Raw genomic sequence first — 27,463 nt, 5'->3', positions numbered from 1 at the left:
ATTTACCTAAATCCTCTATTTAGCATGCATTCGGGGCATTTTCATTGTTTTTTATTTGCCTTTTTTGCGCAATTTTCCTCTAGATATACACACATACACACATATACATGTATGCTTTTCCCATTTACCCATCTAGTCTGTCATCGGATTTCAAAAGCTGAAAGCCCTCCGAATTGATTTGCCCGGGTTTTGTGTGACTTCTTTGTTGACCCAATCCGTCGCTGCCTGCGGCCTGCTTAGGTTTGTCGCTCCTCTCGTTCAATATTATCGAATTTCGATTGTCTTATTTGCCCTAAAGGGTGTGCCGTTTCACGCCTCAGCTTGGACCACTGAACAACAAACAACATTACGCTCGCCGGGGCAGTGGAAGGGCCTATTATGGAATTCCTCGCAACTTACATAACAAATTTAATTTAAAAATGTTTCTTTGGATTTGATGTGAAAGCGAAACTTTAACTGATTTGCATGGTATTTCATCAAGAACTTTAAGTCTATCGATTTATTTATTTGGTATACATGTACATTTACTTCTAATGATAAAAACTTCGCTCTTCTGCTGATATTTGCCAAAAATACTTTATTCTTATATTATTATATTTTCCATTTATGTGCATTCATTGTGATCAAATTTTCAGGGCAGAGCCGTCCAGATCCAGTTCCGGCATATGATTAACTGGCTTGCCAAATGTCATGGTAATCGTGCCAATGGGCTGCTGCCAGGTGTGCGAGTCCTCCTCCAGCTCGATCACCTTCAGCCACTCACTGTTGTACTGGCGATATCTGGGCGTCCAGCCGGCTAGCTCCGCACGCAGCGGGGTCGACTGGCTGAAGCGCAGCAGGAGTGGCGCAAAGGCAGGCTGGCGCTGGCGCTGCAGGAGCATGTACTGCAGAAACGGACGTCCATCGGAGACCAGCTGGCAGTCATGCAGCTCCAGCAGCTGCAGCTGTGCAATGTTCTTAAGGTAGCGCAGCGGCCGGTTGAGCTTGCAGCCGCGCAGCCCGAAGCGGCGACAGCTGAGTGGCAGCTCCGGCGGGGACGTCAGGTCCGCCAGCTTGCAGTTGCTCAGCAGCAGCTCCTGCAAGGCCCAGCAGTTGCCCAGCTGCAGCAGTGACAAGTCGAGCGGTGTCACCAGCCAGCTGCCGTCGAAGCTTAGGACGCGCAGCTGGCAGTGCTTGGCACTGAGAATCTCCTTAACATTCGGCAGCCAGTCCATGCCCGGCCAGAGCTGCAGGCGCTGCAGCGACAGGTGCTGCAGGTGTGTCAAATAGCAGACAGCCTGCGGCGAGCGCAGCATCAGCGGCATCTGCAGCTCCTTCAGCTGAAAGCACTTCAAAATGTTCTTCGCGTCCAATGACTCGGACGACTCGTTGCGCAGGAGCAGCCGCTGCAGCTGCGGACAGTGAGCACAGATCTGGTCCAGCACCAGCTGGGATATGCCCTGCCGCAGCATCAGCGACTGCAGATTTCGTAAACTGTTTGGAAAAGGCGCCACAATTGCTGCATTAACATTGAGCACTTCCAGGCGAGGCAGCAGCTCGCCCAAGAGCTGCAGATTACAGCTGGAGCTGTTCCCAGTCTGCCTCGTCTTGTCCTGTGCCACATCGCAGTGGCGCACTTGCCGCAGCTCCTTCACGCCCATCTTATTGCTGATGATGCACAGCACCGGTATCTCGGCCATCTCCAGACGCAGGCGGGTCAAACGCTCCGCTAGCATGGGCATCAGACGCTCCAGCTCATCGTTGGGCAGCGCTTTCAGAATGCGAACAAAGTTCGTGCACTCCAGCACTTTGATCAGTCGACTGAAGATGCTCGCAGTGCTCTCTCCATATCTCAGGCAGACGCGCAAAGTGGCAAAAGTCTGGGTGAGTGTTGGCATCTCCTGCTGAGTCGACTCCGCGACTGCAGCTTTTGCAGAAGCATTCGAAGTTCGGTTCTTGGCGACCCTTTCTGTTGATTCGATTGAGAGTTATGATAATTGAATTTACATTCTCTTATCTATCAGCAAGCACTTACTAGGAATTTTCAAAAGACTCATCTTTAATATCTGCTAACTGAAGCAGCGCTGCCAACTCGCGCAAGAAAAGCCCGGCTAAGCGCGATAAGCTCTAATCGTTTATCGAAGCAGCTTATTGAATAATATATGCATATACATACATACATACATATACATACATACATATGTATATGAGTGTACAATGTACATACAAATCATTTTAAATGCTCTGTACATACATATGTACAATGTACGTATGTATGGGTATGACAAATTTGTTAGTAAATAACAAAACAATGTTATCAAGCATTATTTTTAATAACATAATAATTGTTACTCAAATACATATAAACATGTATAAATATATATCAATATATTAAATGCGCGAATTATAAGAAAAATGTATCCAATAATAATATTAATTACAGTATGGCAAGCTGTTTGTTGGTTTTTTAGTTCGTTAAATGTATATGTATATGTATGTAAATGTATATTAATAAATCATAGCAAAAAAAAATTGAAATTATTTATGTATGTATTATTTATTTAAAAAAATAAAATAAAATTTAGCTTATACAATTCGTATATTTCTGTATAATTAAAGTTTTGCATTGAGCTGGTGCGCATATTTATTGTAGAAAGTGTAAACTAAAACTTTAGAGAAGTTTCTGCTTGCATGCCCCGTTGGGCGACTAGTTAGGCGAATTACTAGCGCAGTCTATGCTCGTTGTTCAATTGCCCATATTATTGAGGTAAATTGCATAACAAATTAAGCCTAAGCACTATAGCTTCAAGTTAAACTATATTCATTTAAGTAAAAGCACTTGGCTCTTCTATCTGACTCTCAGCTAGTTAGCTAATTATTTCCCCACACATGAAAGACATTTCTGTAGAATCGTAAAGGACCTTCTGACTGTGCAAGTTTGTTGTAAAGGTCAGCAATTGACTTTATGGGCGCAAAGTCTTGACCCACAAGTTCCCACAAGTTGAGTTTTCAACTTTTTACTTGGGGTATGATTCAAAAGGGGATTACACACATACGTATCAATGTGTATGTCTGCACTTTATGTGGCCCAAATTCAATTCTAGCCAAGACTCTGCCTTTTGTGCTGCGATTTTATGGCCAAGTGCAAGTCGTTCAACCAACCAACGACACATAAACGGATATCTATGTATCCAAGCACATAATGTAAGTATATGCAAGCATGTCTCCGTGTGTGTGTGTGTATGTCTGGTGGATGATGTTTTGTGCCACTGTAACTATGTCATTGCGGTTGCCTTAATTCATTTCGTTTGCAGCGCCTCGTCACAGTCATTGTCGGCATTCACGATTCAGATGAATATCATGGCAACTAACCGCAGCAGCAGGAGTCCCTGCTTTGGTCTCAGCCTCGGCGCGGGCTGCTCCATTGTTATTGTTGTTGTTTTAGTCAATGGCGGCGCTAAGCGGATTAACGCTGTTATTTTAAGTTCAACAAACGAACGAGAAGAATAAATTAATGAGTTTTCACTGTGGTCGCGCCGTCCAACCGGGCTTAACCGCACAAAGCCAAAAGTACAAACACAAATACAAAAGACGCACCAATGCAGCCCCACAGCAGTTGCCATCCATGGCATAGCTTCTGTGCTGTGCTGGCAATTGGCCCGGCCATGACCACAAAATGGCCATATAGAACATGTTCTGGCCAGCACACTCTTAGCCCTACACTCACGTCCAGCCATTAAGCGCACTGGCCATAACCGTCATCTGTGTGCCTCGATATTCTCTTCTCCTTCTTCTTTTTTTTTTTTTTTTTTTTTTTTTTTTTGTGTTGGATTCAGCTTTCCATTATTTGTATTTGTATTTGTAATTGTTATGGGTTTTCCATTGATTGTGTGCACCGGACACTGAAATTGTAATTAGTTGAAATTTATGCGAATTGAGCCGGGATTCGAATTGGGGCTGGGCCTTTTGGCCGCATCCGATTTTAGCTTCGATCACGTTCGCGTTTGCGTTTTTGGGCCATTATTATTTGTGCCCTGGCTTTGCCCCACTTTCGCTTCTGTGTTGTTTTTTTTTTTTTTTTCTCTCTCTTTTTTTTTACAATAAAAATTAATTCTATGAATTTTCAATCGCAAAGCGGATTATGCCATTAGCCAGCACCAACTTTTGCCGCGTACGCATTAGGCAAAATTTTTCACTCAAGCTTAAAAGTTTGAAGGCGGCCGACAAATAATTTGCTAGCGCCACATTATAAATTTCAATCGCAGCCACTGTTAACATAGCGATAAATGATATGCAAACCGATGTCAGAGTCAAAGGGAACCAGAGCTGTAGCCACTGCAGCAGGAGCTGCAGGAGCAGCAGCAGCAGCAACGGCCGTTGGCCACAAGCGCAGCAGCATCCGCTGTGAATTATTTACAACGTCGCTAAAAACTTTGCTAATTAGAGGGATATGCAATTAACTAGTTTACCGACAGCACATCATTCGATATTTTGTACCCGACTGGCCATGACAACGCTGTCACGGCGACAGGGCCTTAATGCAGCCAAGCAACCGGAAAATTGTGCCGTCTTCTTGCCAGCGCAGAGGCATCATTCAATGTGGCGACCGTATAATTTAGCGCGCTTGGCTAAATTACTTATAAAACATTTATAATTAGCCAATGCTTTTGACATGCTTCGAGCGCTGAACAGGTGATTGGCAGACAGTGCAGCAACTGCAGCTTGCGCTCCGGATTGTGCGCATCATTTTAGCGGAAGCCATTAAAATTGATGCAGCAACCATGGGAAAACTGCATACAGTTGAAAAATACCAGTTTATCTGACATATTTATTGCCTTTATAGTTTTACCGGCAGCTTGAGAAATGTTCGAGCAAAAACTAGCGAAATACGTAGCAAAGGTATGCAGACTGCTACGCTACTGCATACAATCAGTAAATGTCATACTTAACTTTAATATATATCTTAAGCCCTATCGTCTAATTTGGTGCGTTTCGCTATACTGAATTTGAAATTTTTATATCAACCTGCGGCTCCTGTTTAGACTTTCATTTAAGAGAAATGCTTCAGATGCCGCTTATACCATTTACTTTGAACGTGATAAAGTAAATGGAAAAGCGTACCGGGTGCTAGAAATTAACCCGTTCGCAGTGCCAGTGGGAAAAAAGAAAATAAAATCAAATCAAGGCACGTGCTGCAAAGGCAAGTCAAATGCAGCAAAAACTTTGCCTTTGATTTTGGCTCTTCTTTTTCTCTTTGCTTCCATTATGACATTCATTGCAGCCTCGCCACCACACCCACATCTATCACTGGGGCCTCACATTTGTCGACTCGCCTTATCCTGTTGGCAGTCCTTTCAGAGCACCGAGTCCTTTGCCAAGCTGACAGCTGAGCTGTCCAATAGGCAACGAGGGCTCAGCTCTGCGAAGTGCGAACTGAGAGCTGCGAACTGCGAGCTGCGACCTAGCAACAGAGCTCTACGACTGGTGAAGGGGACATATCAAAATGCTGTTAACTCTGCCAGCTGCGAGCGGTGGAAAAATGTCTTTTAATTAGTGTTTAATTGAATCGCCAACTGGAATTTTAATCGAAAATTGCTGTTCACCAAAGTTGAGTTTGACTTTTCCGCACAGTTTGCATTGTATCTCGAGCCAAATTGCTTGTTTGCTTTTCAAACTCAACTGGCCATTGATAGTCGCTACCAAACTACTTCCTAAGTAGGGGCTTCTGTCCTACTCAAGGGGATTAATTAAACATTGTACATTTAAGTGCGGCAATCGTTTAAGGAACTCGGATCTATCCATCTACACACTTCAATTAAAGCAATTGTAAAGCACACAGAGATGAAAGCATATTTGATGAGCGTTGACCTCAACAGCTATTGAAATGATGATCCATTATGAGCCTAAGGTACTTACAGAAATATTCATATATATATTCATATATTGATAATATAAATGAGAGATAACAGAACCTGATCCATTTTGTATTTGTTCATTTTATCCAGGCTCTCACACTAAGCTAGCTTTAACATTGATCCGTGCTTAAACAATATTTAAAATACACAACAGCCTTGGCATGAATATTCGCTGCACATTTTGAGTGTTTGCATTTGAATCAAATGATTGAATGAATTGATGAAGTTAATGAGCTACTTAACCGACTTTACCGCAAGCTGGCGTCAGCTTTGTTAATATATTCGTATTTATGCATTGAATTGATCCACAAGCTATATTTGTATGAAGACATACGTATATATATATATAATGAGCAGCTTGAGTAATTAGGTTGAGTGCAATTTGCTGGCCACTAACAGTATAATTACCCGAGTTGCTCGGCTTTTGTGGCAAGCCCAAACGTAGCATCGCATGGCAGCAAAATCAATTCAGAATCAATTCCTTTATGTGGATATCCAAATCAAATGGCAGCTTATTAAAGTTTTAAAGCGACACATCTAAATAATTTGTCAGGCTTAGGAAGCTGTGATGTAAGCCCTTTAAGAGTACCAAATGCAAATGTATCAATCAAAACTGTTTGCAAAGCACAATAAAAATCCTTTGGCTTTAATATATACGTACCTCTGTGTGTGTGTGCGAGTGTGCCTGCTTGTGTAATGTATTGCATGTGTGTGTGTGTGAGTGTATTGTGGTTCTTTTGTAAATCCGCTAACACTCCGTGTTGTCAACTTGCCGACATTAAGGCGCGTGAATCTTTTTTTTTATTGTTATGCCGCCGTGTCGCAGACGGGGGCTAGGGAGGGCAGGACAGTGGGAGAGAGGGGGAGAGGCAGGGGCAGGCGTTGTAAAGCCGCATGTATGACAGCATGTGTGGCATACAATTACAAGAGTCGCGCCCCGAAAGGCTGGCAACATTTGTTACCCAAAAAAAAAAAAAAAAAAAACAGAGAAAAAAAACAAAATGGCTGCACGACCATTTCCGCCGATTTCCAGTTGAAATCCTTTGCAAGCTTCGCATCCTTGTGGCTGATGCGTGGCATGGATTATTATATTCGCATTTCTCATGCGCACGGCTTTAAACATGTTTTTCATTGAAATATTTATTTCAAAAACAAAAATGGCAGCACACACACAGACATAGAACAAAGTGTGAGGACTCTGATGTATTTTTTATGTCTTTGCTTCGTTTTTATTGCCTTTAAATTGTGCTCGTTACATTCCCTTTTCTGTTTTAGGACAACAGCCACGCCCCTGCCACTCAGCTCCCACAAAATACTTGTTAGCTGAGAACAGAACCCTAGCAGAAGGTGGATTACTTCACATCATTTATAGAATTGCGAATTCCCGGCCTCAAGATATACATCAAATCTGGCTTTAAGTCACATTTCATCAAGCGAATATTTTAATTCGCTTCGGCTGCCTACGCTGTAGGTCTAAAAAATTAAGCCTTTCAATCTGTCAGAAATAAAATACAATTTGTAAGTAATATTGTTATTATTAGCTCACACATAATGATCATGATGTAGCATTAATATATGTAGAACTATTGACATATATTTGAAGTTGTTCGTATATAGCCTATAGGCAGGAAAAATTCACTACAGTAAGTATATTTCTAGCAATACGAATTGCCATTGGTGCTTATATTATATCAATTCAATTCGTTGCAGTTCTTCTTGGAAATAGGGAATTAGAGGAAAAGTCCAAGCCGAAACCGAATATTATTTTCGATTACCAAATTATTATTATTTATCTTCACAATATATGTTTGAAGATGTAAAATGATGTATTTTAAGTAGGCCTATGTTTGATAATATTGATTTAGCTCTGGGTACTCACACAGTAACAGTACAGACTCACACATATACAGACCAATCACACAATACACCAAAAACAGATATTTCACATATAGTTAAGGGCAGGCCAAGTACCACACAAAACACGCCAAGATGAACCGCATCGATACTACCATGGATGACATGGCCAACACCAAGTTCCTGACGGTCTACAGCAGTTTGATCAAACAGTTTACCGCGTCTACGGAGTTTACCAACACCGAAGTTGTATGTCTTCTAATTATCTACTACAAGTTCGTGCAGGTCAATGGGCCAACCGCCAAGCAGATGAAAAAGAAGCAGATGTACAATTTATTTCTTGTGCTCTTTCGCATCTACGATATGACGATTATCGAGCGCATTCTGTTGAATATAACAGCTGATGTAGTGTACATTAGCCCAGAAGCCTGGATGAAGTTATTTTCCGTGTTCCTAAGCAAGAACTTGGATGAACGCATTCAGTTTGCTTACAAGGTGCTATACAATTGCTTGTTCAGTAAGCTTTCTTATATATAGGATTATATTGTGTATTTGATATGTCAGGTCTATACTACCTCCACGTCTGGCGTACTGAATCGTGAAACTGTCGGCATGTCAATCGACCATTTCTTTGTAGGCGAAGATGACGATGAAGTCAAGGAATTGCAGGCGGTACGTAGAAAACTAACCTCTGAGCAAGCAGAATGTGTTATATGGCCAGATGCCTTACAGGATATGCTCGAGTATATATTCAACAAGTTTGATACGGACAAGGATGGTATTATCTCATATGAGGAATATTATGAGATTGTCAGTAATCAGCCGGTTCTCTTGGAGTTTCTCGGACAGATTTTTCCAGACCTGTCCGACATGACTGTTATTGCATATTGCACAAACATGTACACGCTCTTTCCTGAAGAAGACTAATTATCTTAATTATTATCTTAATTTCTCAAATTTTAATGTACTTCCATGCATCTGGTATGTTTCAAGCTGCTCTGCATAGAGTCCCTAATCATACTCCCAAATCCCTGATTGCAGCATATACGCTAGCACATAGATGTAGCCGATGTTGATTCTAAAGAATCGGGCAACTCTTAGGAATCAACAGAGACTAAAATTATCCTAACTAGGATAGAGAATGTTAGGTAAGCAAAAAAAAAAGAACATAAGCTGGTGTATGATGATTGTCAATTTTAAATTTGATATATTGTGAAAATTAATAATGAATGTCAATGAATTAAAAAAAAAAAAAAAAAAAAAAAAGTGAATACTTAAATAAGTCTTTACAAATTTTAATTCTCGACTGTTTTGGGTTGTTGTTTTTTTTCGCTAATGAGAGAACCGCAACGCAACATATGCGCAATCTATTCGTAATCTACTGCAGAAAGGACACAAGTGTTTTAAATGAGCTTCCTAGAAAGTATCCAAAGCAGAACAACAATGTAAAGTACTTTTCCATGAGGTATACACAAAAGTTAAAATTGCCTTTCGCGCTGTTGTCTTCATCCTTGTTTCTGTGAGTGCGGTTCTTGTTGTGTGTATGTGTGTGTGTGTGTCTGTGTGTGTGTGCAGCTGTTTTTGTGTAGCCTTGTTGCCGCGCTCATGTTCAACTCTTTTGCTAAATACCATAATGAGTCTGTGGGCTTATTTCTTTGTCTGTGTTTGTCTCTCGGCAATGCGCGGGTAGCATTTGCTTTGCGGCTTTATAAAACAATTAAACGTGGCAACACATGTGGGCGTTACCCATAAAAAAAAGTATGACCGGAAACATACTGCAACCGTAACGTAAGACAGCCAAAAACATTTTTTTAATTAAATACAAGAACCAAAAGGAAAAAAATAAATAAATAAATAAATAAAAATAAAATATTATTTATAACAAATGTTTCTGATATCATCGTTTTTTTCAAAAAATAAATCATTTAAATTGTTATTAATTTGCACGCAAATGGAGAAGAGAACTGAGCAGAGGAGCATATGAAAGAGTTCGAGTAGAGATTTCACTCTCTCTATATATATAAGCCTGCAAGCACCGAGGCTTATCAGGGCCTGGGAAATTTGACTCGCTTTAAAGTGATGGTCAAGCTGTAAAAGAGTAAGTAAAAGCGCTAGTACCGCCCATTGAATGAGGGCGTGACAGGGCACAGTCAACGACTTGTCTCATTAGGGCAACGGCTGATGTTAAGAGTGACGTTAAAAGAAGAGTACAGGGCGTAGCTCGCATTCTTGTTGCTGTTGGCTCATAAAAGACCAAAGACCAAAAGCAAAAGGCAAAAGGCTCAGAGGAGCACATGAAATGCGCCCACGACGCGACGTGCGGCCGTCTGTGAATCTTGACGTGATGATTGCGAGGCCACGAGTTCGAGGACCACTGGACTCGACCCAGCCAAAGCTTCAGTTCATCACGAGTTTGGCACTTGCCGTCGAGGGTCGTTGTGGTTGTCGTTGTTGTTGTTGTTGTTGCAGCTGTTGCCCCTTCTGCATCAACACGCTGCCTCCTGTTGCACTGCAGCCGAACAGGTCGTGGAGCATGTTTGTGCAGTTCCACCAACAGTTTTTTCGGTCTTGTGCCTCGCTTATGTGTGTGCGAAAATAAAACTTAAAACAAAAAACTCTTTTCCTCACATTTGTATTCTTAACAACATACGCACTCGCGCTCCAAGCTGTTCATTTTTGACGAGCAACTTTTCCATTTGCTACAGTTTATCACTTCATGATTATTATGGAGTGTGCGTTAATAAATTAAGGCGGAGATTAACGTGAATTTTCATCTGTATTCCTTTAGCTGCAACTTCGAGTTTGACCTAGTTGAAGACTTGGCATATTTATTATTTAATCTATCATCATATTCAATCTGTTAATTTCCTTTTGCCATCCAATTATAGGCAAATAGCTAAAGCGAATGTTAATTATCAGATTGAATTCTCAGCTCTCCGCAGAAATCGATATATTGCATAAGCAAACAATTCAAACCATAAAAAAATAAAAGCAAATTGCCTTTTTAGAATTCAAAGTGCTTTGAGGCAGTGGCCTAATGTGTTGATGCCTGTAGGAAATCAGCGAAGGGAAATCCGATTTGCATGCGCGGAGTGGAGGCATTACTTCTAACGATGATAATAATAATCAGATTGCCATAACGTCATCCTGCACGAATACATTGAGAATGAGCGAGACCGAATGGACGGACGGACTGAACGGAAGGCGGAGAGAAAGCAAAAGTGTCTGACAGACGGGGTAAGGTAAGCGACCTGGAACCATTTTGATTGTCACATTGTCATCATCTGCATATTAAGTACAAGTGATTACACTTTCACGTATGCCCGCATCTGAGTTGACTACTCACACACACACACAGACAGACAGACACAAGTGCACACAGGGATTTAGATATACCCCTGGGAGGGGGGGCGTAGGACACTGTGCATATGTCTTCAAAGGCGGGGCAGAGCTGCCGGTGTCGTGATGTGTGCAGCATTGAAATTTCGGCATTTAAATCTAACCAAGCAAAAGGAGACTGAAAAGGAAGAGAAAAACGTGGCGCAGGGCCCACCAAACAGACAAAGGCAACTGCCAGCAAGTATCTGTAAGATACAATGCATACATATGTAAGTATCTTTTGTTAACGAGCACACCCATTGCCGTCGCCGTCGACGTTGCCGTTGCCGTTGCCCATGAAGAGCTGTGCGGGCAAATGTAAATGCTTTGCGAGCTTTGAAATCAAATCAATGCGTTTGATAGCAAAAACAACATCGGGACTGTCTCCGCCTGTCGGTCCACAACAAAAGCTGAGTGTGCGAGGATATGCGCAAGCGATGAGTGGGAAACGGAATTCATTTGTGGCACGTGAAGCCTTTTGATTTTCAGCTACTTTTTGTTAACATGTGACTACAAGTTGCACACTTCAGTTGAATATTGCATATAGCGCAGACTAAGCACGCACAGCTCTGTGGATAAGCAGAAGGTAGAGGATTTGCTTGTTGTCGGGGGCTCGATAAATGCTTTAACTTGAAACATGAAAGTCGTCCCTCAAGTCAAGCGAAGACTTGTTAGATTTAAGATATAAAGTTTCTATTGCATTAGCACACTAGTATAAAGACTGCAATTAATTAGTCAATCGCTTTAAATGCAAATTGCTTGGATATTTCCTGACCATTTAAAGCCATCTTTTAAGGAACGCTTCATTTGGGACGAGCGCCCTTATACAAACGCCTTGGCAATTGGGCTAAGCTAATCAGAGCTGTGGCACAGCAACTGCAACAACAACAACAACAGCAGTAACAACAACAACAACAGCAACAACAGCAACAACAGCAACAACATACAAACATTGTTCTACATCTATGTCTCTCTGGCTTGCGTCTACTTTTCAGGATTCCATTTCGATAGCATCGACATTAAACTGCAAATCCGCAGCAGCAATTGCCGCATGTAATGCTGATGTTGGCATTTTACGGCTACTTCGAATGCTGCTGCTGCTGCTATTGCTGCTGCTGGTGTTGTCATGGGCTCATGTTCTGTATGCTGCAGCGACACCTTATGTGGCAACAAGGCAGTGTCTCCCGTATGCACACCAGCTGCCCCTAGCACGGTTTGTCTGCCAACTGACTGCACTTAGGAGCGTTGCATCAGATGCCCCGTTTGCCTAGTGCGATCAGTTGCTGCTGCTGCCGTTGTTGCTGTTGTGTATTTTTGCATTGTCGTCATCGTCAGCGACAGCAGCAGAAGCAGCAGCGACGGCGGCAGCAGCAACAATACCAATGGCAACCATAAAATCCTTTGCAATCAGTTGCATACAACAAACACGTTTGCTGCTGCTTCCTCTAAACCACAGAGAACGTATGTGTGCATGTGTATGCCGTGTACACACACACAGGCACACACACACATGCAAGTAATCGAAATCCGTTGCTGTTGTCGTGTCTCTCTGCAACTGCTGCTGCTTGCATAAGAAGCGACTTGTGCTAGTGCAACGAGAGGCCACAACCTAAGTATATTTTACTGTCTCTGTAGCCGTCTGCTCTCTGTATATTGGTATACGCTCCAGTGCTGCGCTCATCCCGATTTCCCCCATACTCAGTGCATTGCATATTCCAATCTTGTCTGCTGTTGCGTACACAAAACAATTTTCAGCCATACGCAATTGGCTTTGCTGCAATTTACAGCTACCTCGTGTTTAAAAATAATTTCGCATATGCAATTATCAGCCAAGAAAGATTAAGAGACACAGAGGGAGAAAGGAAGAGAGCAAGCAGATGGAGAGAAATAATTAATGAACAACGAAGCCCTGATCTTGAGTTCAGTACAGCTCAAGCATAAAAAAGAAAAATAAATTATATTTTCATCTACATAAAAACAATATGCCGAATTTCAGTATAAAATTATCGAATTTTAGGCAAAAATATGATTTCTGATTATAATTTAAAAACACACAAATATATTATATATGAACTAACAACCGACATATCAATTAATTTAATACAAAGTATTTGAAACTGCTACAAAAAGTAGGTTAAAATAAACTCACTTTTGCACATTCCAAAAATCTGTAAAATAAACCAACAATCACTTTCGATATGTCTACTCAGATGGCCGGATAAAGCCAGTGGAGAGCCCGAATAAACGGTTGCCCATAGATTGTCAAATTCAATGCCATAAAAGAACCGGCAACGGGCAAACTTTTTGAATATTTAGGTAAAATATATGTAGCACAAAATATAGAAGAATGTTAAAAAAAAAACATGGAGAAGAAGCACAGAAAATGTGGGACGCACACACACACAAAATGATATCGGCGCGCATTCCCGATGTTCGCTTTTGTGAAAATGTCGAAATTTTTGTGCGCTTACCAAAATGTCACAACATCCGGCATGCCACATGCACTTGGCAAAGATTCAGGCTTAAGGACACACACACACAAAGGGAGATAGACAGGGAGGGCGACAGAGGGTGAGAGGGAGAGAGAGAGAGAGAGAGTGAAAAAGCAAAAACCTGCTGTGGCGTCACAGTTCATGTTCAGTGCGGATGTTAATCGGAACATGAACTGAGTGCCCAGAAATATGCAGCCAACAGCGCAGGCTAACTGGGCTAACAAAGAACGTCTGCAATTTAAATTTAGAACAAAAAGAAAAAAGAATATATATAAAGCAAGCATTCTTGAAGACGTATTTCATTTTCATAACTGGCGAACGCTTTCCGAGTAATTATTATTTGACAAGCATTTTAAGTATGCAGCAAGTTAAGACCATAATTAGAACCATCTCTTTTTCCAGACAGCAGACGGCAGACGGCAGGCGGCAGGCGGCAGCGGATGTGGAGCGTCGATTTCAGTCGTTGGCCCAGGCAACGTGGAAGTAACAGCCACTTATATAAAGACTCCCCAGTTGCCACGCCCACCCCCATGCGCCCGCGTGCAACAATGGCGGTAGAACAAAGAGCGTTTCGAATCAGTTGCAGTTGCAATTATAATTTCAATTTTACGATTTTTGAAGTACATTTCTGGTTTGGCCAAAACAACACCAAGCTATGCAGTCTCTCCCTCTCTCTCTCTCTCTCTCTCGCTCGCTCTCTCCGTCTTTCCGCTGCCTGCTCCTTATGTGCATTGTGTGCTGCGAAGTGCTTAGTTTTAATTCCAGCTGCACAAAACAAAGGCAACTGAAAACATAAGGAGCTGCGGTTGCTGGTTGCTGCTTGCTGCTTGCCGCTTGCTGCTCGCAACGAGCCTGAACTATCATGAATAGTCCAGCATTGTTGAGCCATTTGTACAAAGTTTTTCTTATTTCTTTTTCATTGCTCTACTTTCTCTCCTACTTTTTTTTATCTATATATAGTTTTTTTTTTATACTTAATTAGTGTAAAGAACTGGCTGGTTGCAGTCCCAGTCCATCTACGTGAGAGATTATTAAGAAAGTGCAATCAAAGTTATTTGTGGGGTTGCGGTTTGTTAAGTATTTTTCAATCAAGCTTGAACTACATACGGAAAACAAAACAAACTATTTTCTATGGTAATACTAAAAATATATGCCATGTACATGCTACATGCGGTGCAAGTAAAGTGGTTAAGATGACTGTCGACCTATTTTAATAAAATACATCAAATAAAATACTCTAGACTGTTCTATTTAATTTTTAAAAATTTATTTCTATTGCAAAAATAATTTTTTTTATTAAATGTAGTCTAGTTTATCAGCAAAAAATAGTTTTCAGTATAGTTAGAGCTTATATTACTTATATAGAAAAAGAGATTTTTTCAATAGCTTACAAATATTTATAATTATTTATTATTATGTAAAGCTTGTAATACTTCAGTTCTAGGGCAAAAATCGATAGTTATTAATAATTTAATTGTAATTATGAAGAAATATCACGATAAAACAAGTAAGAAAGCTCAAGTCGAGTCTGTTCGACTACGAAATTCCCTGAACCCTACGAGGAACCTATACATATGTCAATAATTCTTCGCGTCCTTCTGCTCACATAAGAAACACACACACAGACACGCAAAGGCGCGCGCATAGATACGGATGGGCTGCAGCGTGTGTTTACTTCGGGAATTTAATACGCTAATAACTTTTTTTGTTGGGGTGTATGTATTTATAATAAAAAGTATATATAAATACACAAAGATGTAGTTAAGGAAACTGCATGCTACGAGACTCGATGGAAGGAGCATTGATAAAACTTGTGGAAATATTGATCTTAATTTGCTTGTTCAGAAAAAAAAACATAGCCCCATGAATGCCTCTGAAATTGTGGATCAACTCTTCTAGTGCATGTTACAAAAACAAACTTGAGTTAGGGCAGCTGCGAAAAGCTGATTGCTACGAAACTCGATGTAAAGTACATCAATGCCAAAGACTGAATAATACGAAGCTTGTGGAAAAAGTGATCCTCATCGATTTAATTTGAATTTCGATAATGGTTTTATTCGATAACAAAATAACGGGATGAGCTATCGATTTCTTTAGAAAAACTCGATATCCGATAATTGCCTCAATTTGTTAAGTTTGAAACATGTAATTTCTCTTGAAGCAAGGAAAACAACTTAAAAGTTTTCGCCCGCTTTCACAGCTGGCATGTGCGAAACTCTGCCCTCCAATTGAAGGGCCTCGCTGCCCAACGGCGGCAGCCGTGGAGGTGCCATGTCCACTCAGAGGACCTGGAGAGTCGCCGCAAGTTTACCAATAAAATTAAAAGTTCGGCTGCATGCGCAGATTTCGCTTTTTATTGAAACTAGAAAATCCAATAAGAGTGAGGCAGGCAGGCCGCGATGACGCCGTGAACGGTTCCTGTGCGGCGCCGCCGCTGCGCCCAGGACGTGCTGCAAGCGGCAAAGTTTTGATTGCCAATAAGGAATTACAGGTGATAATACAGCATAATCTGCCACGTTCCACAGTTGCCTCAGCAACAACAGCAGCAGCAACAACAGCTAGGAGCCGTTGCCAGCTGCCCGTCGTCTAGCTAGGAAATTGTGTTCTCGAATTTATTTATCCATTTTATTAATTATTGTGAACTGTTGCACCCACCACAAGTGAACGAAAAGTTCAGCCAAACCACAAATTAGCTTGTTTTTTTAAACACGCATAGGTATTTTAATTGGAAAAGTCGAGCAAAAGTTAAACCTGCTTTGATCAAGCATCAATCCAATCATTTTGAAAATCAAAACATAGTTTCCCCAACTCATCGAAATATTTACTTTGTTGATTCATAGTTTACGTGCAATCAGGTTTATTAACTTATCAATGGTGCAATGAACGCCCACAACTTTCAGCTACCTGTCAGGTATTTCAATCAAAACTTTTTGCATAAGTTCTAATAAATTAAATTCATATGAAATGTTGATTCATTTCAAGCAAAAGCATTTTACGCCATCTGAGGGAACTGTGGAATGTATACCTTAAAGGGGAGAAATTCCTCCATCGTTTAGCAAGAATTGGCCACCTTAAGTTCATTTCTTATGTTGAGAGTTGACAAATTAATTAAAATGGGGCAAGAGCGCCAATCAATGTCAGCAACTGGAGCACTTGGCAACTGGCGTTAGCTGCAACTGCGACCAGGCCAAACACTTCCAGGCAGTCAGTGTAATAATTTTAAAAGCTATTTATAAAAATTAATTTGAAAGTTAAGTTTGTTGCCAGAGGCACGAGAGCGAGGCGTATGAGTGACCTGCTTTCAAGTTTCATCTGCATTTAATTACAAAAAGGGATGCGCTGCCAAAAGCAGCGCCAACTACAAAGTCAACACAAACAAATTTCAATAATAAAACTCAGTCGTGCGCCCAGCTCCCGCTCTCTCATCACCCCTGAGCTGCTCAATTTGAAGGAGTTCTCGTCGAGCTTTGACGCCAGCAAAGTAGGGAAAAGACAGCGCAAAATGTCAACGAAACTATCCTCAGAGCTCGATGAGTACAGCTGGGACTGCGCCCTCTATATATAATTACCAAGGCACGCAGCAAAGTTGCCGTGAGGATCTTTAGGTCCGAGGCCGAGGACTTGGTTAAGATACTTTGCAAAGATTGCAAAGACTATACAATGGAAAGAATTTTACGAAATTATTCTCTATGTATTGAATTCTTTGAGAAATCTTATCTCTAGTTCATTATCCGATTAAATCCTATGCTGTATAGTAGAAAGTAGTAAATTTTGAACTGCTCTATTCTCAAATTGAACGAAACTCCTTATAATCCATTGAAAAGACTTATGCCAATTATGTTTTCAAATCAGCTCTTAGTTAAGATATTAAAACCTATGCCAATCCCAGCTTAAATTAGGTAATATACTATCACCTACTCAAATCAGAAGCTCTCCGGCAAAACCAGCCAAAAAGAGAATTGAAGTCAGTTGCTGCTAACCGGATCTTCAGAAGGAGCTGCCTCAGCGAAACTGTGGCAAGGATGTGCGCTGGGTAAAAGGACAAAGAGACAAAAGAATAATTGTTTTTGCTACTAGGTCAGCGGTGGAGCCCACGCCGATTCGTTGCCACCTCAAAGCTGGAGTTGTCAGCGCATAAGGAGAGAACAAGGGGGCTGGCGGGTTGGGCCAAATCTAAATGAACAAGCACTCGGGTCGCGCTGAGGTCACGATGCGGCATTTGCTTTCGTTGTTGTCGTTTTTTTTTTTTTTTTTTCGTCTTTTTAGCTGCAGGCGTTTGCAAAATAGTGCCAAATATATAGCTGGGAGAGAAACAGCAGGAGCTCGAGTGTGAGGGAGAACAGCACGCGTCGCTATCAAAACAATGAAGAATAATTAAAATTCGCCCTCAAACAATTTGTAAGCGCGGCGGAAGTAGCTGTGAGACGACCAACAGCCGGGACTGCCAGCCCGACTCGAATGCCATACGCGTGCCAGGGTGTGGAGCGTGGAGCGTGGAGACGTTAGGGCATGGGGGAGTGGGAGATTGGGGCGTGGGGGCGCAACACAGCCACATGCTCATAAATAAATTTATGTTTACTGAAGTATCGGGCGTTGCAGCAACTCGATTCTGGTGCAGCTCCAGCTGAGCGTAAATTGTTGCCAGTTGGCAACCCTGACATCCTGGTGCGTTACCAAAAGCAGCGACTAACACGTTTTTGCAATTACCCCTAGATGCCAAGACCGTTATCATTGCAAGTTCCCCATGCACCGGAAATTACGAAATTGTTATCCAATGCTCTGTAAACTCGGATCTTTTGGCATTTCCTGTAGAAGCCCTTGATGGAACAAGGGCGACGAATAGCCCAAGAATTCCCTCAAATGAAATTCATCAGGTTCCAGCACTTCTACATAAAAACAAAAATTAGATTATGGATTTCATCATAAAAACAAAAAAAAAAAGTGCCAAAGCAATGTTTAACGTAATTAATACCACATCTGTAACTGATTTTGTCAGCTATCCAGAAAATCGCATTACTCGTCACAGTTTGCTGCTGTAATGCGCCATAATTAGAAAACACTTTGATGGGGTTAGCCCTTCATTCAATTTAGCCAACTCAATAAAAGTTGGGCTGGCATATAAAAGAGCTGCTCTACCCATAAAGAAAGAATAGTATTAATATCTAGACAGACAGAGAGAGAGAAAGAGAAATAGAGACAGATAGTGAAAGAGAGAGAAAGAGCTAAAAGCCGTGCAGTAAAGTCTAGCAACATCCTTTACAGCACGCAAATAATCCCGCAAAACCGAGCGCTTAACTTTTTCCCCCAACATTTATGCTGGGCATCAACCTCACACCCCCTCACTCACTCGCCCCTCCTCCTCCTCCCATCCTCATGTTTATTTCTATCAAAAAGACATTTTTTTTTCACAATGTTTTTGCCATTTAACACAAAGTTACAATGTCAACGATGTCTGATCGTGTGCCTCACCCGAAGCAAAAGCAATAACAACAACAAGTTGTAGATGCTGTCATGAAAGTGATGGATGGATGAACGGATGGCTAGATGGCTGGATGGATGCTAGGATGAATGGGTGAATGGATGCCGGGTTGGTCGAGTATGCAAACTGTTTGTATTGGCTCTTTCTGCCAACTGAGATAGCCGCTGAGGTTGGGCTTTTGACTGCAACTAAAACTAAAACTGAAACTTTGTACACATACACCAACACACACCCAAACACACACACACGCACACTGGCATACAAATAAAAAGTATGTTAACAACATTGAACGGCTGTCTGCCAACATTTTGCATACAAACAAGTCAAAGGACTCTTAACGAACTTTCAGCTTACCACAATTAGTTTAGAGCACAATATTGACAAGTTGTTGAAACAGAGAATATCAGTTATTAATTAAAATATATAGATAGATAAATCATATACGAAAATGGTATTTAAAATGAAAAAAAAAAAAATGTATTTCTACTATGTACTAAGCAATAAGATTTAATTGAATTTCGGCCATAATCTTAGTTGGCTCTGAATGCTCATCCAAATACATGGCTCGAAATAAATATGTAATATTTATCTGAACACGTATAAAACTCAGAGTTAGCATAAAATATATTGAAGTATTTGCTTAATATGTCTCTAAGGACATCGAGACGTTGGCTGTGGCTTTCAAAGTTTAGTGAATACGCAACGAAATACCCTGTACTCAAGGAAAGTCCTGTCTATCACATGCACACCTAAGCTAACCTAGCGTTAATATACCCTTTGTTCAACATATGTACAATGGGTATGCATAACTAGCTTGTTTGCCATTCGACTTATATCATACATCTGGCTTGCAAACAGTCTGAACGGCAATTGTTGTTAAGCAAACGCATGTACGTATGTACATACATACATACATACATACATATATCGTCAACAGAACCCATACATACGTATGTACATACATATACATAGCTGTCTGTGCGTTCGTTTCTTCTGGCTCTATTTGCAGTCATAATATTAGTTTATGCTTTTATTTGCTAGTGCAAATAAGCAATATGCCACGCCTACCCAACGCTCGCAACAGAGAAAGTCTTTTGTTGAATGTGTGCAGTAAGCTCGTCCCGAGGCCTGATGCCTGACTCCAGCATCCTGCCCAGACTGTACGTTCCTCAGCTGCGGAAACAAGATTAATGCAATTGGGAAAAACGTACGTAATATACACATACATACGCATACAAACATATATATGTATATATGTAGTTGTCTGTGTGTTAATTTGTATTGGATTGTGTTTGATTTGCGTCGAAAATATATTAAATCAACAATGGAATGATTGCCTCAATCTATTTATGTGTGTGTGTGTCTGTAAATGTATTTATTTAATTATATTTATATTTAGACTAAATAACTGCAAAGTGTGCAGCGAGTGTGAATATTTAAAATAAATTTAATTGTCACTCTATTGGAAAAAAATCAAATTTATTTCCATATGCACGAGTGTACTCTATTCAAATTAATAAAAATATACTAAATATACTCCGCTGTTGACAGTAACCGATTATTGTTATCGATAGTCTTATAGCCATAAATATTTTGAATCTATAACTGATTATATTCCACTTCGTTTTTGTATATTTGTACTCAATTTTATAATAAAAAGGAACAAGAATTGACTTGTTTTAATATTTCGTTAGACTTATTCCACATTCTTTTAATTATTTTGCTATATTTATTTTATAAAAACGTGCAACGGTTTCGACACTCAGTACGAAAACTCTCCCAGATAAGCAACGACTCTCTCAGAGAGGCTCTCTGCTTGAGTTTTATAAACAAAGCTTATTTGATTTGTTTACATCAGTTTTAGTTCTGTTAAGTCAGCCGTCGCTGTTTATATTGTTTATTCATCTATTGAGGGCAGTGACTGACTCGCATCAACTGCGTAGAGTTGAGACAGATTTATAATATCTACATACATCGTATATATTGCCAGAGGCAAGAATATACAATATACAAGTGATTTATACTAATCTGAAATGCAAAAGTCTCTCTGCTAACAATTTTGCAATTGCAATTTGAAAGGGGCATATTGGTTTCCACAACGCTTCGACACATAGCTTATAAGTGGATATACATATGTATGTCTATAAATATACATGTATGGGTAAGCAGAAAAGTAGCTAAAAGAATGATTCAATATTCATATGAAACTATAGAGCAATGAGAGCCTCTTCCGGGAATGACGCAGTCGGAGAAATATTTTAGTAATAGTTGATAATTCTGCATTCTCTAGTTAGTTCATTCATTTATTTATAGCTTTCATATTTGTGGCTGATCAGTTAGTTCTGGTCAGTCTGGTAGGGACCGAAGGCACGTACATGCTCTCGTACGCGCACCGCATTGATCGCAATGAAGCCGCCCGCATCCTGCGGCACATAGCCGCCATGGACATCCATTGAGACGAGCTGCTGGTTGTAGAGTGCAGCAACTGCATCGGCCGCCTTGCGGGCAATGGCGCGACAGTAGCCTGGCGCTAGCTCCATGGTCACCTGGCCAGTGACCTGTTGCTGGGCCAGCTGAATGCATCGTCGCACGTAGAGCGCCTCAGGACTGAACCAATAGCCATTGTACACATAGTCGGACATGCGATCGCGCAACAGTTGCTTGGTGCGCAGCACTTCGCGATCCAGGGCGAACACCTCCAAGTCCTGATGTGCTGCGTAGAGTATGGTGCCGGCCGGGGTCTCATAGACGCCCCGGGACTTAAGCCCCACATAGCGATTCTCCACAATGTCAATGCGTCCAATGCCATAGCTGCCGCCCAGCTCATTCAGATACTTGAGCATCTCCAGAGGCGTGCTGTACAGTCGACTGGTGACCAGATCCGCGACTTTTGTGGGTAGTCCATGCTCAAAGTGGACGCAGACACGATGAGGCGTCTTTGGTGCCTGTGTGAAGGGATCGAGAGTCAGCTCGTACAGGCTGCTGGGTGCCACCGTGTTCGGATCCTCGAGCACGCCCGACTCGTAGCTAATGTGCAGCATGTTCGCATCCGTGCTCCAGGGTGTCGCCGGCTTTGCTGTCACCTCGATCCCATGGAGTTGCGCATAGGCAATCAGATCCTGCCTGCCCTGAAACCGGCGACAGAACTCCACATCTCGCCACGGTGCAATGATCTACATCGGAGATATGACAATCAGCTAGCTGCTATCCACACACACACACACACACAGACTCCATCATAATCACCTTCAAGTCAGGCTGCAATGCATATGCGCATAGCTCGAAGCGCACCTGATCGTTACCCTTGCCGGTGGCCCCGTGAGCCAAGTACTTGGCGCCATGCCGCCTGGCGGCCTCTATCAAGGCGACACTAATGCAAGGTCGCGCCAACGAGGTGCCCAGCAGATAACGCTCTTCGTAGATAAGGCCCATTTGGATGGCCGGCCATATGTACTGCTCGGCGAATTGCTGCTTGATATCAGCCACGATTACCTGCAACATTGTATGTCGTCTGGAGATTAGAAGCAATCGGCGTTGATTAGCACGCTAACCCACCTCCTTGGCTCCGATTTTGAGCGCCTTCTGGCGGGCTGCCTCAAAGTTCTCCTGCTGGCCAACATCGGCCAGCACACAGATAACCTCATAGCGCTGCTCCAGCAGCCATTTGAGTATGCAGCTCGTATCCAGGCCACCCGAATAGGCCAATATAACTTTCTCCACCACCATTTCGAAACAGTCCGCACTGCTCAGCGCTCGTTTGCCAATTGGAATACGAGAAAACACAAAGCCAAGCGACTTAGGCTGTGCTTCCTATCAGCGGCACACCTCCACCCTCCCGCAGTTCCCATCTCTCGTCGCACGGGCTGATAACAAGAAAACAATCTGTTCGAAGTACGTTAGCATATTATTACAGATTAGTCTCGCTCTCAGCCTCAGGTAAACAAACGGTACAAAACGCCGTTTGTGAATTATTTGGTAATTCTTTTTGAATTAGAAATTATCAAAAGATCTCTGCCATATAATATTCGCTTTAACCCATTTTAAGTAATATAACAACAAGACGGACATTTACAAAACCCATATACTCATTTCACTTTCGTGAATGATTATAATTTGAAATTAAAATGTTCCGAATAACTAAGTCCATTCTCTTACTAGAGATTGGAATGAATATAAAAATGAATATAGCGTGCTAGATGAAAAATAGAAGAAAATATACGAAAAGTTGCAAATATATTTCACAAATTATTTGTAGTGACTGACACCCAGCAGGTCTAGTACGACTGAAGAAATGCTGCAGCTGCTGCCCTTTACATATATAGGACGACTTTCACTCAAACACTAAATCGCGCTCAAATGTTGAGACCGGCCCCAGTTGCAGTCGAGCTTAAGTGACTAATGGGAACACTTTGAGCTGCTTTCAGCATTCGAGCTGCATACATATTTATACATAGACAACTTAAATGATCTGTGTTTCTTATTCGTCTCTGGCTTCTGTTAGAAAGCAGACAGAGAGACAGATATACAGACAGGCATACTAACAGGGATATGTACATACCCATATGTATCTGTATGTATAAACGAGGCTTGATGAGGCTTAATCTTGGTATGCTAAATTGAAAATATGAACATTAATAGTTATAATCATTTTCGTTTTAGGACTTCTGCACAGTCTGCCTCAATTTCCGGCTCATTTTCAATGGTTTTTGTTATCAATAATCTGGCAACACTGATTCCTAAGCATGAAAGCATTTGGTTTTTTAAAGTACTATTCACATGGTCACACTTCATTATAGACTACTCAGAAATATCGGATTCTGGTAGAATTCATTCAATTCACATTGGGGAACTACCAAAAAACAAAGTTTCGAGTCTAAACTTTATAGCGATTCGAGCTTGAATATCAACATGTCTTTGAGTAAGCTAGAAAATTAACTGATTTTTCCATTAGATTATTTTATTAATGTTCCATCTACAGGCTTTACTCAATATTGGCCAAAGCTTTTGGAAAAAATTCGAATCGCCGATGAAATACAGAATAAAGTAGATGAGATTGCAGCGGAATTGGAAACATTTTTAAAAGCAAACTTGACTCGGAAAATTCGCCTTTATCCCTTTGGCTCGCGTGTCTTGGGCATTGCTCAGGAAACATCCGACTTGGACATTTACATAGAATTTGGTAAGTATTGAATGCCCATACATACATAGTTATGTAGATGCCTGCCTATGCTATACATACATACATATATACAAATGACAATACATGTGTGTTTCTATATTTATGCACATCGTTTTCTGCTTAGCGTCAACATTTGAAATCTAGTTTTATGTTTTGCTCAGCGAATTATCGTAAAATGCAAATATAACAAATACAATTTGACTATTATGTGATAAGAATATTTCAAACAGTTCGATATCAGCTTGAAAATATCTTACACTCTGAGCATTGCAAATACGAACTCAATTCGTCTATGTGGCAGGGAGAGCACTGGCACCAATAAGGTCTTGGATATAATACATTTTTGGGATATGTCAAGTGAAGACATACATACATATATAAAAAAGCTTACGAATTAAAGTATATCAATATGTTATTCAGTTCAAGAGCTACAGACTACAGCCATGAAAACCTACGAGTAGTTTCCAAATTACAATTAAAATAACGGTTGTTTGTATTCAAATATGTGCATTGCTGCTATTAGGAGGCATTATTACGATACTCTAAATATTTGGTCAGAACTTTTAGATGTCATCAGCATCTAGTCCCAGAGAAGAGCTTCATTTTTGTACAGCAACTGGAGCAGTCTAACTTGTCATTTTAATCATCTTACATATACTTATATTCAGACGACAGCTTCTACGATTACAAGAGTTGTGCCACTTGGGAGGACTCTGAGAGACAGGAACTTATTTCAAAAGCGTTTGATTCACAATCGAAATGGATTCGCATTGAAAATCGCGGCGGCAATTGTCCCTTAGTGATAATTCAAAACAAACACACGAACTTACAGTACGACTTAAGTTTCACTAACTGTTACGCCTACAGCCAGAACAAAATAGTCGTATATCTATTCAAACTGCAGCCAATCGGTAAGTCAAATCGTCGTCTACTATTTGTATACGTATTAATATGTGCTTGCAGCCCGTTATATGATAATCTATTTGAGAGATTGGATAAAAATGCATGGACTGCATATGGAATTCCGTAACCATCTACTTCTTTTGATGCTCATATTCCATTTGCAAATTCGGGATGAACTTCCATCCATCGAAAAATTGCAGGAAAATCTAAGCCCAAGGAGTGGACGTATGCAACAATAAAAATATTAATAATGCTGAATATAATTCTTTAATTAATTAATAATTTACAGCTTACATTTATCATTTCAACGAATTGCATCAGAACAAAATACCATGCGCAATACCTCTTACGGAGAATAATGTACGAGCTAAACTAAAGGAGTTTTTCGAATTCTACGGCAGCTTTCGGTTTGAAAAATATGCAATTTGCCCCTATTTGGGAAGATATATAGAGCGATCGATGCTCAACGTATCCATGCCGAAAAGGTAGTGTGCGAATTAAATACTCTTCGATGATTCCTAATATTTTCATATTTTATTCATTGCCAGATACCAAATGTTCTATCGGGATAATAACTTTACCCGATTTCCCGTGGCCATCCAAGATTTCATTAATCTTAATTATAACAAAGCATGGCAAATCCGTTATATGCACTTATCGAAATTCAAAGTCAAATGCGCTTCGGAGCGCGTTGAACGGATTACCCATAACTAACCATTTCTCGTTTATGAACCTAAGAACAAAGCTAATGAAATACTCAACGCAAGTGAACATTTGCCTGCACTTATCATTTATCTCATCTTATGTATCTGTTAGTAGTTAGCTAACCAGATTTATTTGAAATGAAAATATAATTCTGATTTAAAGAACTTGAAGTAAACCCCACTCATTTATATTGCGCACTTGAACTGCCGATTAGCGGCGCTGTCACTCCGAATAGAAGGCATTCAATGTAATTGAAATCATCGTCCCGTGGCATTGGCATTAGACCATCAGGACGCATGCGGCATGCCTCGCTGCACAAATTGATTTTCAATTGAAAATGGGGGCAGTTAATGAACGAATTTCATTAATTAATCAATGTTATTCAAATAAATTTGAATCTAATTAGGGAGTCGCGCGAATATAAAAGGATACTCCCCAAAGCCGTTGGGCAACAGTAGCTGATACCCTGGCCCAGGCTAAGCATTGATAATGCCCCAATCGCAGCTGATTCCCCATGGGCTGGATAGACTCCGTCTGCTGCTTGGCCTGAGCATAATATTTGTGATTTGCCAGCAAAGTGCCACCGTGTAAGTACCAGTCGCAGATCCATCCGCCTGACCGCATTGTTGTAAAAGCCAACTTGGTCTGCCTCCAACAGCGGCTACGCCAGTTCGGACATATGCACCTCGATCATTGAGTCCGATATCTGCCCAGACAGCTACCATCGCAAGCGGGATGGGCTCTGCATCAAGTCTCTGTGCTACCTCAAAGTGAACGACGACTGCTACCCACAGGACAGCGAGGCCAGATGTGCAAGGTCTCTGTCGTGCGTCTGCAACCGATGCACGAACTGCAGCGACTACAACCACGCCTGGAAGTGCCTGAGAGCCAGGTGTGAGGACTATAACCTGAAGAAGCGCATTCCGACCCGTTTCCTGCCTTGGCTCAATCGCGCTCGCTGGCAGAACTTCTCGAAGCGACTCATTGAGCCCAATTATGAATACTGAACGTCGACTCTAGGATCAATTGCCAAATACTCGAATAATCGCAACGGACCCGAACTACATACATACATACATACACACGTAAATGCATACCTTAAACATATTTAAACGCCAATAACAATTGTAGCAAATAAAGAGACCATTTTTGCCATAGAGCAACCCTCAAAGTTGTGTGCGCTACCTAGATGTCAGCAATGGCTTGTAATTCCCAACTGGTGGTTCGCCTGCATGACAGTATAAATATGAGTTTTATCGAGGAGAACTTCGTTCTTGCTTCGGCAGAACATATACTAAAATTGGAACGATACAGAGAAGATTAGCATGGCCCCTGCGCAAGGATGACACGCAAAATCGTGAAGCGTTCCACATTTTTTTTGTCAGTACTTTAATATTGAGAATCTCTGATAAATCTGCACTTGCTCAAAATAATATAAAACAAAATTTAAAGTATTCAACCGCAAATGGTATTTTATAAATTTTCACACTAGCCAGCCATCAACAAATGTCCACAGAAACGTATAGCCGAATAATTTCAAACAGCTTGAACTTAACGAAGCGGTTGCGGTTTTATAATT

General features: G+C 41.1%; 5 protein-coding genes and 1 non-coding gene across 7 annotated transcripts; 4 read left to right on the top strand and 2 right to left on the bottom strand.

Annotated features, from left to right (window-relative positions):
• Window positions 1-487: 487 nt before the first annotated feature.
• On the bottom strand, window positions 488-2,086 carry LOC6574459. The gene is made up of 2 exons (XM_002000469.3): window positions 2,015-2,086; window positions 488-1,948 (listed from the first exon to the last, which is right to left on the bottom strand). Exons 1-2 carry the CDS (start codon window positions 2,034-2,036, stop codon window positions 624-626), a joined length of 1,347 nt encoding a protein of 448 aa, XP_002000505.1. The 5' UTR covers window positions 2,037-2,086; the 3' UTR covers window positions 488-623.
• A 5,671-nt stretch (window positions 2,087-7,757) lies between these two features.
• On the top strand, window positions 7,758-8,949 carry LOC6574458. The gene is made up of 4 exons (XM_002000468.4): window positions 7,758-8,243; window positions 8,313-8,420; window positions 8,481-8,729; window positions 8,790-8,949. Exons 1-3 carry the CDS (start codon window positions 7,884-7,886, stop codon window positions 8,673-8,675), a joined length of 663 nt encoding a protein of 220 aa, XP_002000504.1. The 5' UTR covers window positions 7,758-7,883; the 3' UTR covers window positions 8,676-8,729; window positions 8,790-8,949.
• Window positions 8,950-20,960: 12,011 nt separating this feature from the next.
• Window positions 20,961-26,059, top strand: LOC26527678 (terminal uridylyltransferase Tailor). Of its 2 annotated transcripts, none has more exons than XM_032733542.2 (7): window positions 20,961-21,258; window positions 23,757-24,015; window positions 24,076-24,276; window positions 24,945-25,187; window positions 25,240-25,404; window positions 25,469-25,664; window positions 25,728-26,059. In XM_032733542.2, exons 2-7 carry the CDS (start codon window positions 24,006-24,008, stop codon window positions 25,891-25,893), a joined length of 981 nt encoding a protein of 326 aa, XP_032589433.1. In that variant the 5' UTR covers window positions 20,961-21,258; window positions 23,757-24,005; the 3' UTR covers window positions 25,894-26,059. The 2 variants fall into 2 exon arrangements, with proteins under 2 accessions (XP_032589433.1, XP_015022943.1); XM_015167457.3 differs by lacking the exon at window positions 20,961-21,258 and adding an exon at window positions 22,879-22,988.
• Window positions 21,383-22,871, bottom strand: LOC6574457 (argininosuccinate synthase). Its single transcript, XM_002000467.4, has 3 exons — window positions 22,653-22,871; window positions 22,344-22,589; window positions 21,383-22,270 (listed from the first exon to the last, which is right to left on the bottom strand). The coding sequence occupies exons 1-3, from the start codon at window positions 22,821-22,823 to the stop codon at window positions 21,434-21,436; spliced, it is 1,254 nt and encodes a 417-aa protein (XP_002000503.1). The 5' UTR covers window positions 22,824-22,871; the 3' UTR covers window positions 21,383-21,433.
• A 270-nt stretch (window positions 26,060-26,329) lies between the features above and the next one.
• Window positions 26,330-27,261, top strand: LOC6574456. Its single transcript, XM_002000466.4, has 2 exons — window positions 26,330-26,471; window positions 26,543-27,261. The coding sequence occupies exons 1-2, from the start codon at window positions 26,374-26,376 to the stop codon at window positions 26,889-26,891; spliced, it is 447 nt and encodes a 148-aa protein (XP_002000502.1). The 5' UTR covers window positions 26,330-26,373; the 3' UTR covers window positions 26,892-27,261.
• On the top strand, window positions 27,155-27,261 carry LOC6574455. Its single transcript, XR_047504.1, has one exon. It is a non-coding gene; the product is annotated as a U6 spliceosomal RNA (small nuclear RNA).
• Window positions 27,262-27,463: the final 202 nt, after the last annotated feature.

Source organism: Drosophila mojavensis, unplaced genomic scaffold (genome assembly GCF_018153725.1).
Source record: "Drosophila mojavensis isolate 15081-1352.22 unplaced genomic scaffold, ASM1815372v1 contig_231, whole genome shotgun sequence".
Classification (NCBI taxonomy): domain Eukaryota; kingdom Metazoa; phylum Arthropoda; class Insecta; order Diptera; family Drosophilidae; genus Drosophila; species Drosophila mojavensis.
The sequence above is the reverse complement of the archived record's forward strand: the minus strand, read 5'-3'. Positions and strand labels throughout refer to the sequence as shown.

Coding starts and splice junctions, on each gene's coding strand:
- LOC26527678 (XM_032733542.2), top strand. Junction 24,277..24,944: donor GGACATTTACATAGAATTTG/GTAAGTATTGAA, acceptor ACTTATATTCAG/ACGACAGCTTCTACGATTAC. Junction 25,405..25,468: donor TCTAAGCCCAAGGAGTGGAC/GTATGCAACAAT, acceptor AATAATTTACAG/CTTACATTTATCATTTCAAC.
- LOC6574458 (XM_002000468.4), top strand. CDS start 7,884: ATGAACCGCATCGATACTACCATGGATGACATGGCCAACACCAAGTTC. Junction 8,244..8,312: donor GCATTCAGTTTGCTTACAAG/GTGCTATACAAT, acceptor TTGATATGTCAG/GTCTATACTACCTCCACGTC. Junction 8,421..8,480: donor AAGTCAAGGAATTGCAGGCG/GTACGTAGAAAA, acceptor GATGCCTTACAG/GATATGCTCGAGTATATATT.
- LOC6574459 (XM_002000469.3), bottom strand. CDS start 2,036: ATGAGTCTTTTGAAAATTCCTA. Junction 1,949..2,014: donor GAGTCTTTTGAAAATTCCTA/GTAAGTGCTTGC, acceptor TCGAATCAACAG/AAAGGGTCGCCAAGAACCGA.
- LOC6574456 (XM_002000466.4), top strand. CDS start 26,374: ATGCCCCAATCGCAGCTGATTCCCCATGGGCTGGATAGACTCCGTCTG. Junction 26,472..26,542: donor TGCCAGCAAAGTGCCACCGT/GTAAGTACCAGT, acceptor TGCCTCCAACAG/CGGCTACGCCAGTTCGGACA.
- LOC6574457 (XM_002000467.4), bottom strand. CDS start 22,823: ATGGTGGTGGAGAAAGTTATATTGGCCTATTCGGGTGGCCTGGATACG. Junction 22,590..22,652: donor TCAAAATCGGAGCCAAGGAG/GTGGGTTAGCGT, acceptor ACAATGTTGCAG/GTAATCGTGGCTGATATCAA. Junction 22,271..22,343: donor CATTGCAGCCTGACTTGAAG/GTGATTATGATG, acceptor TCTCCGATGTAG/ATCATTGCACCGTGGCGAGA.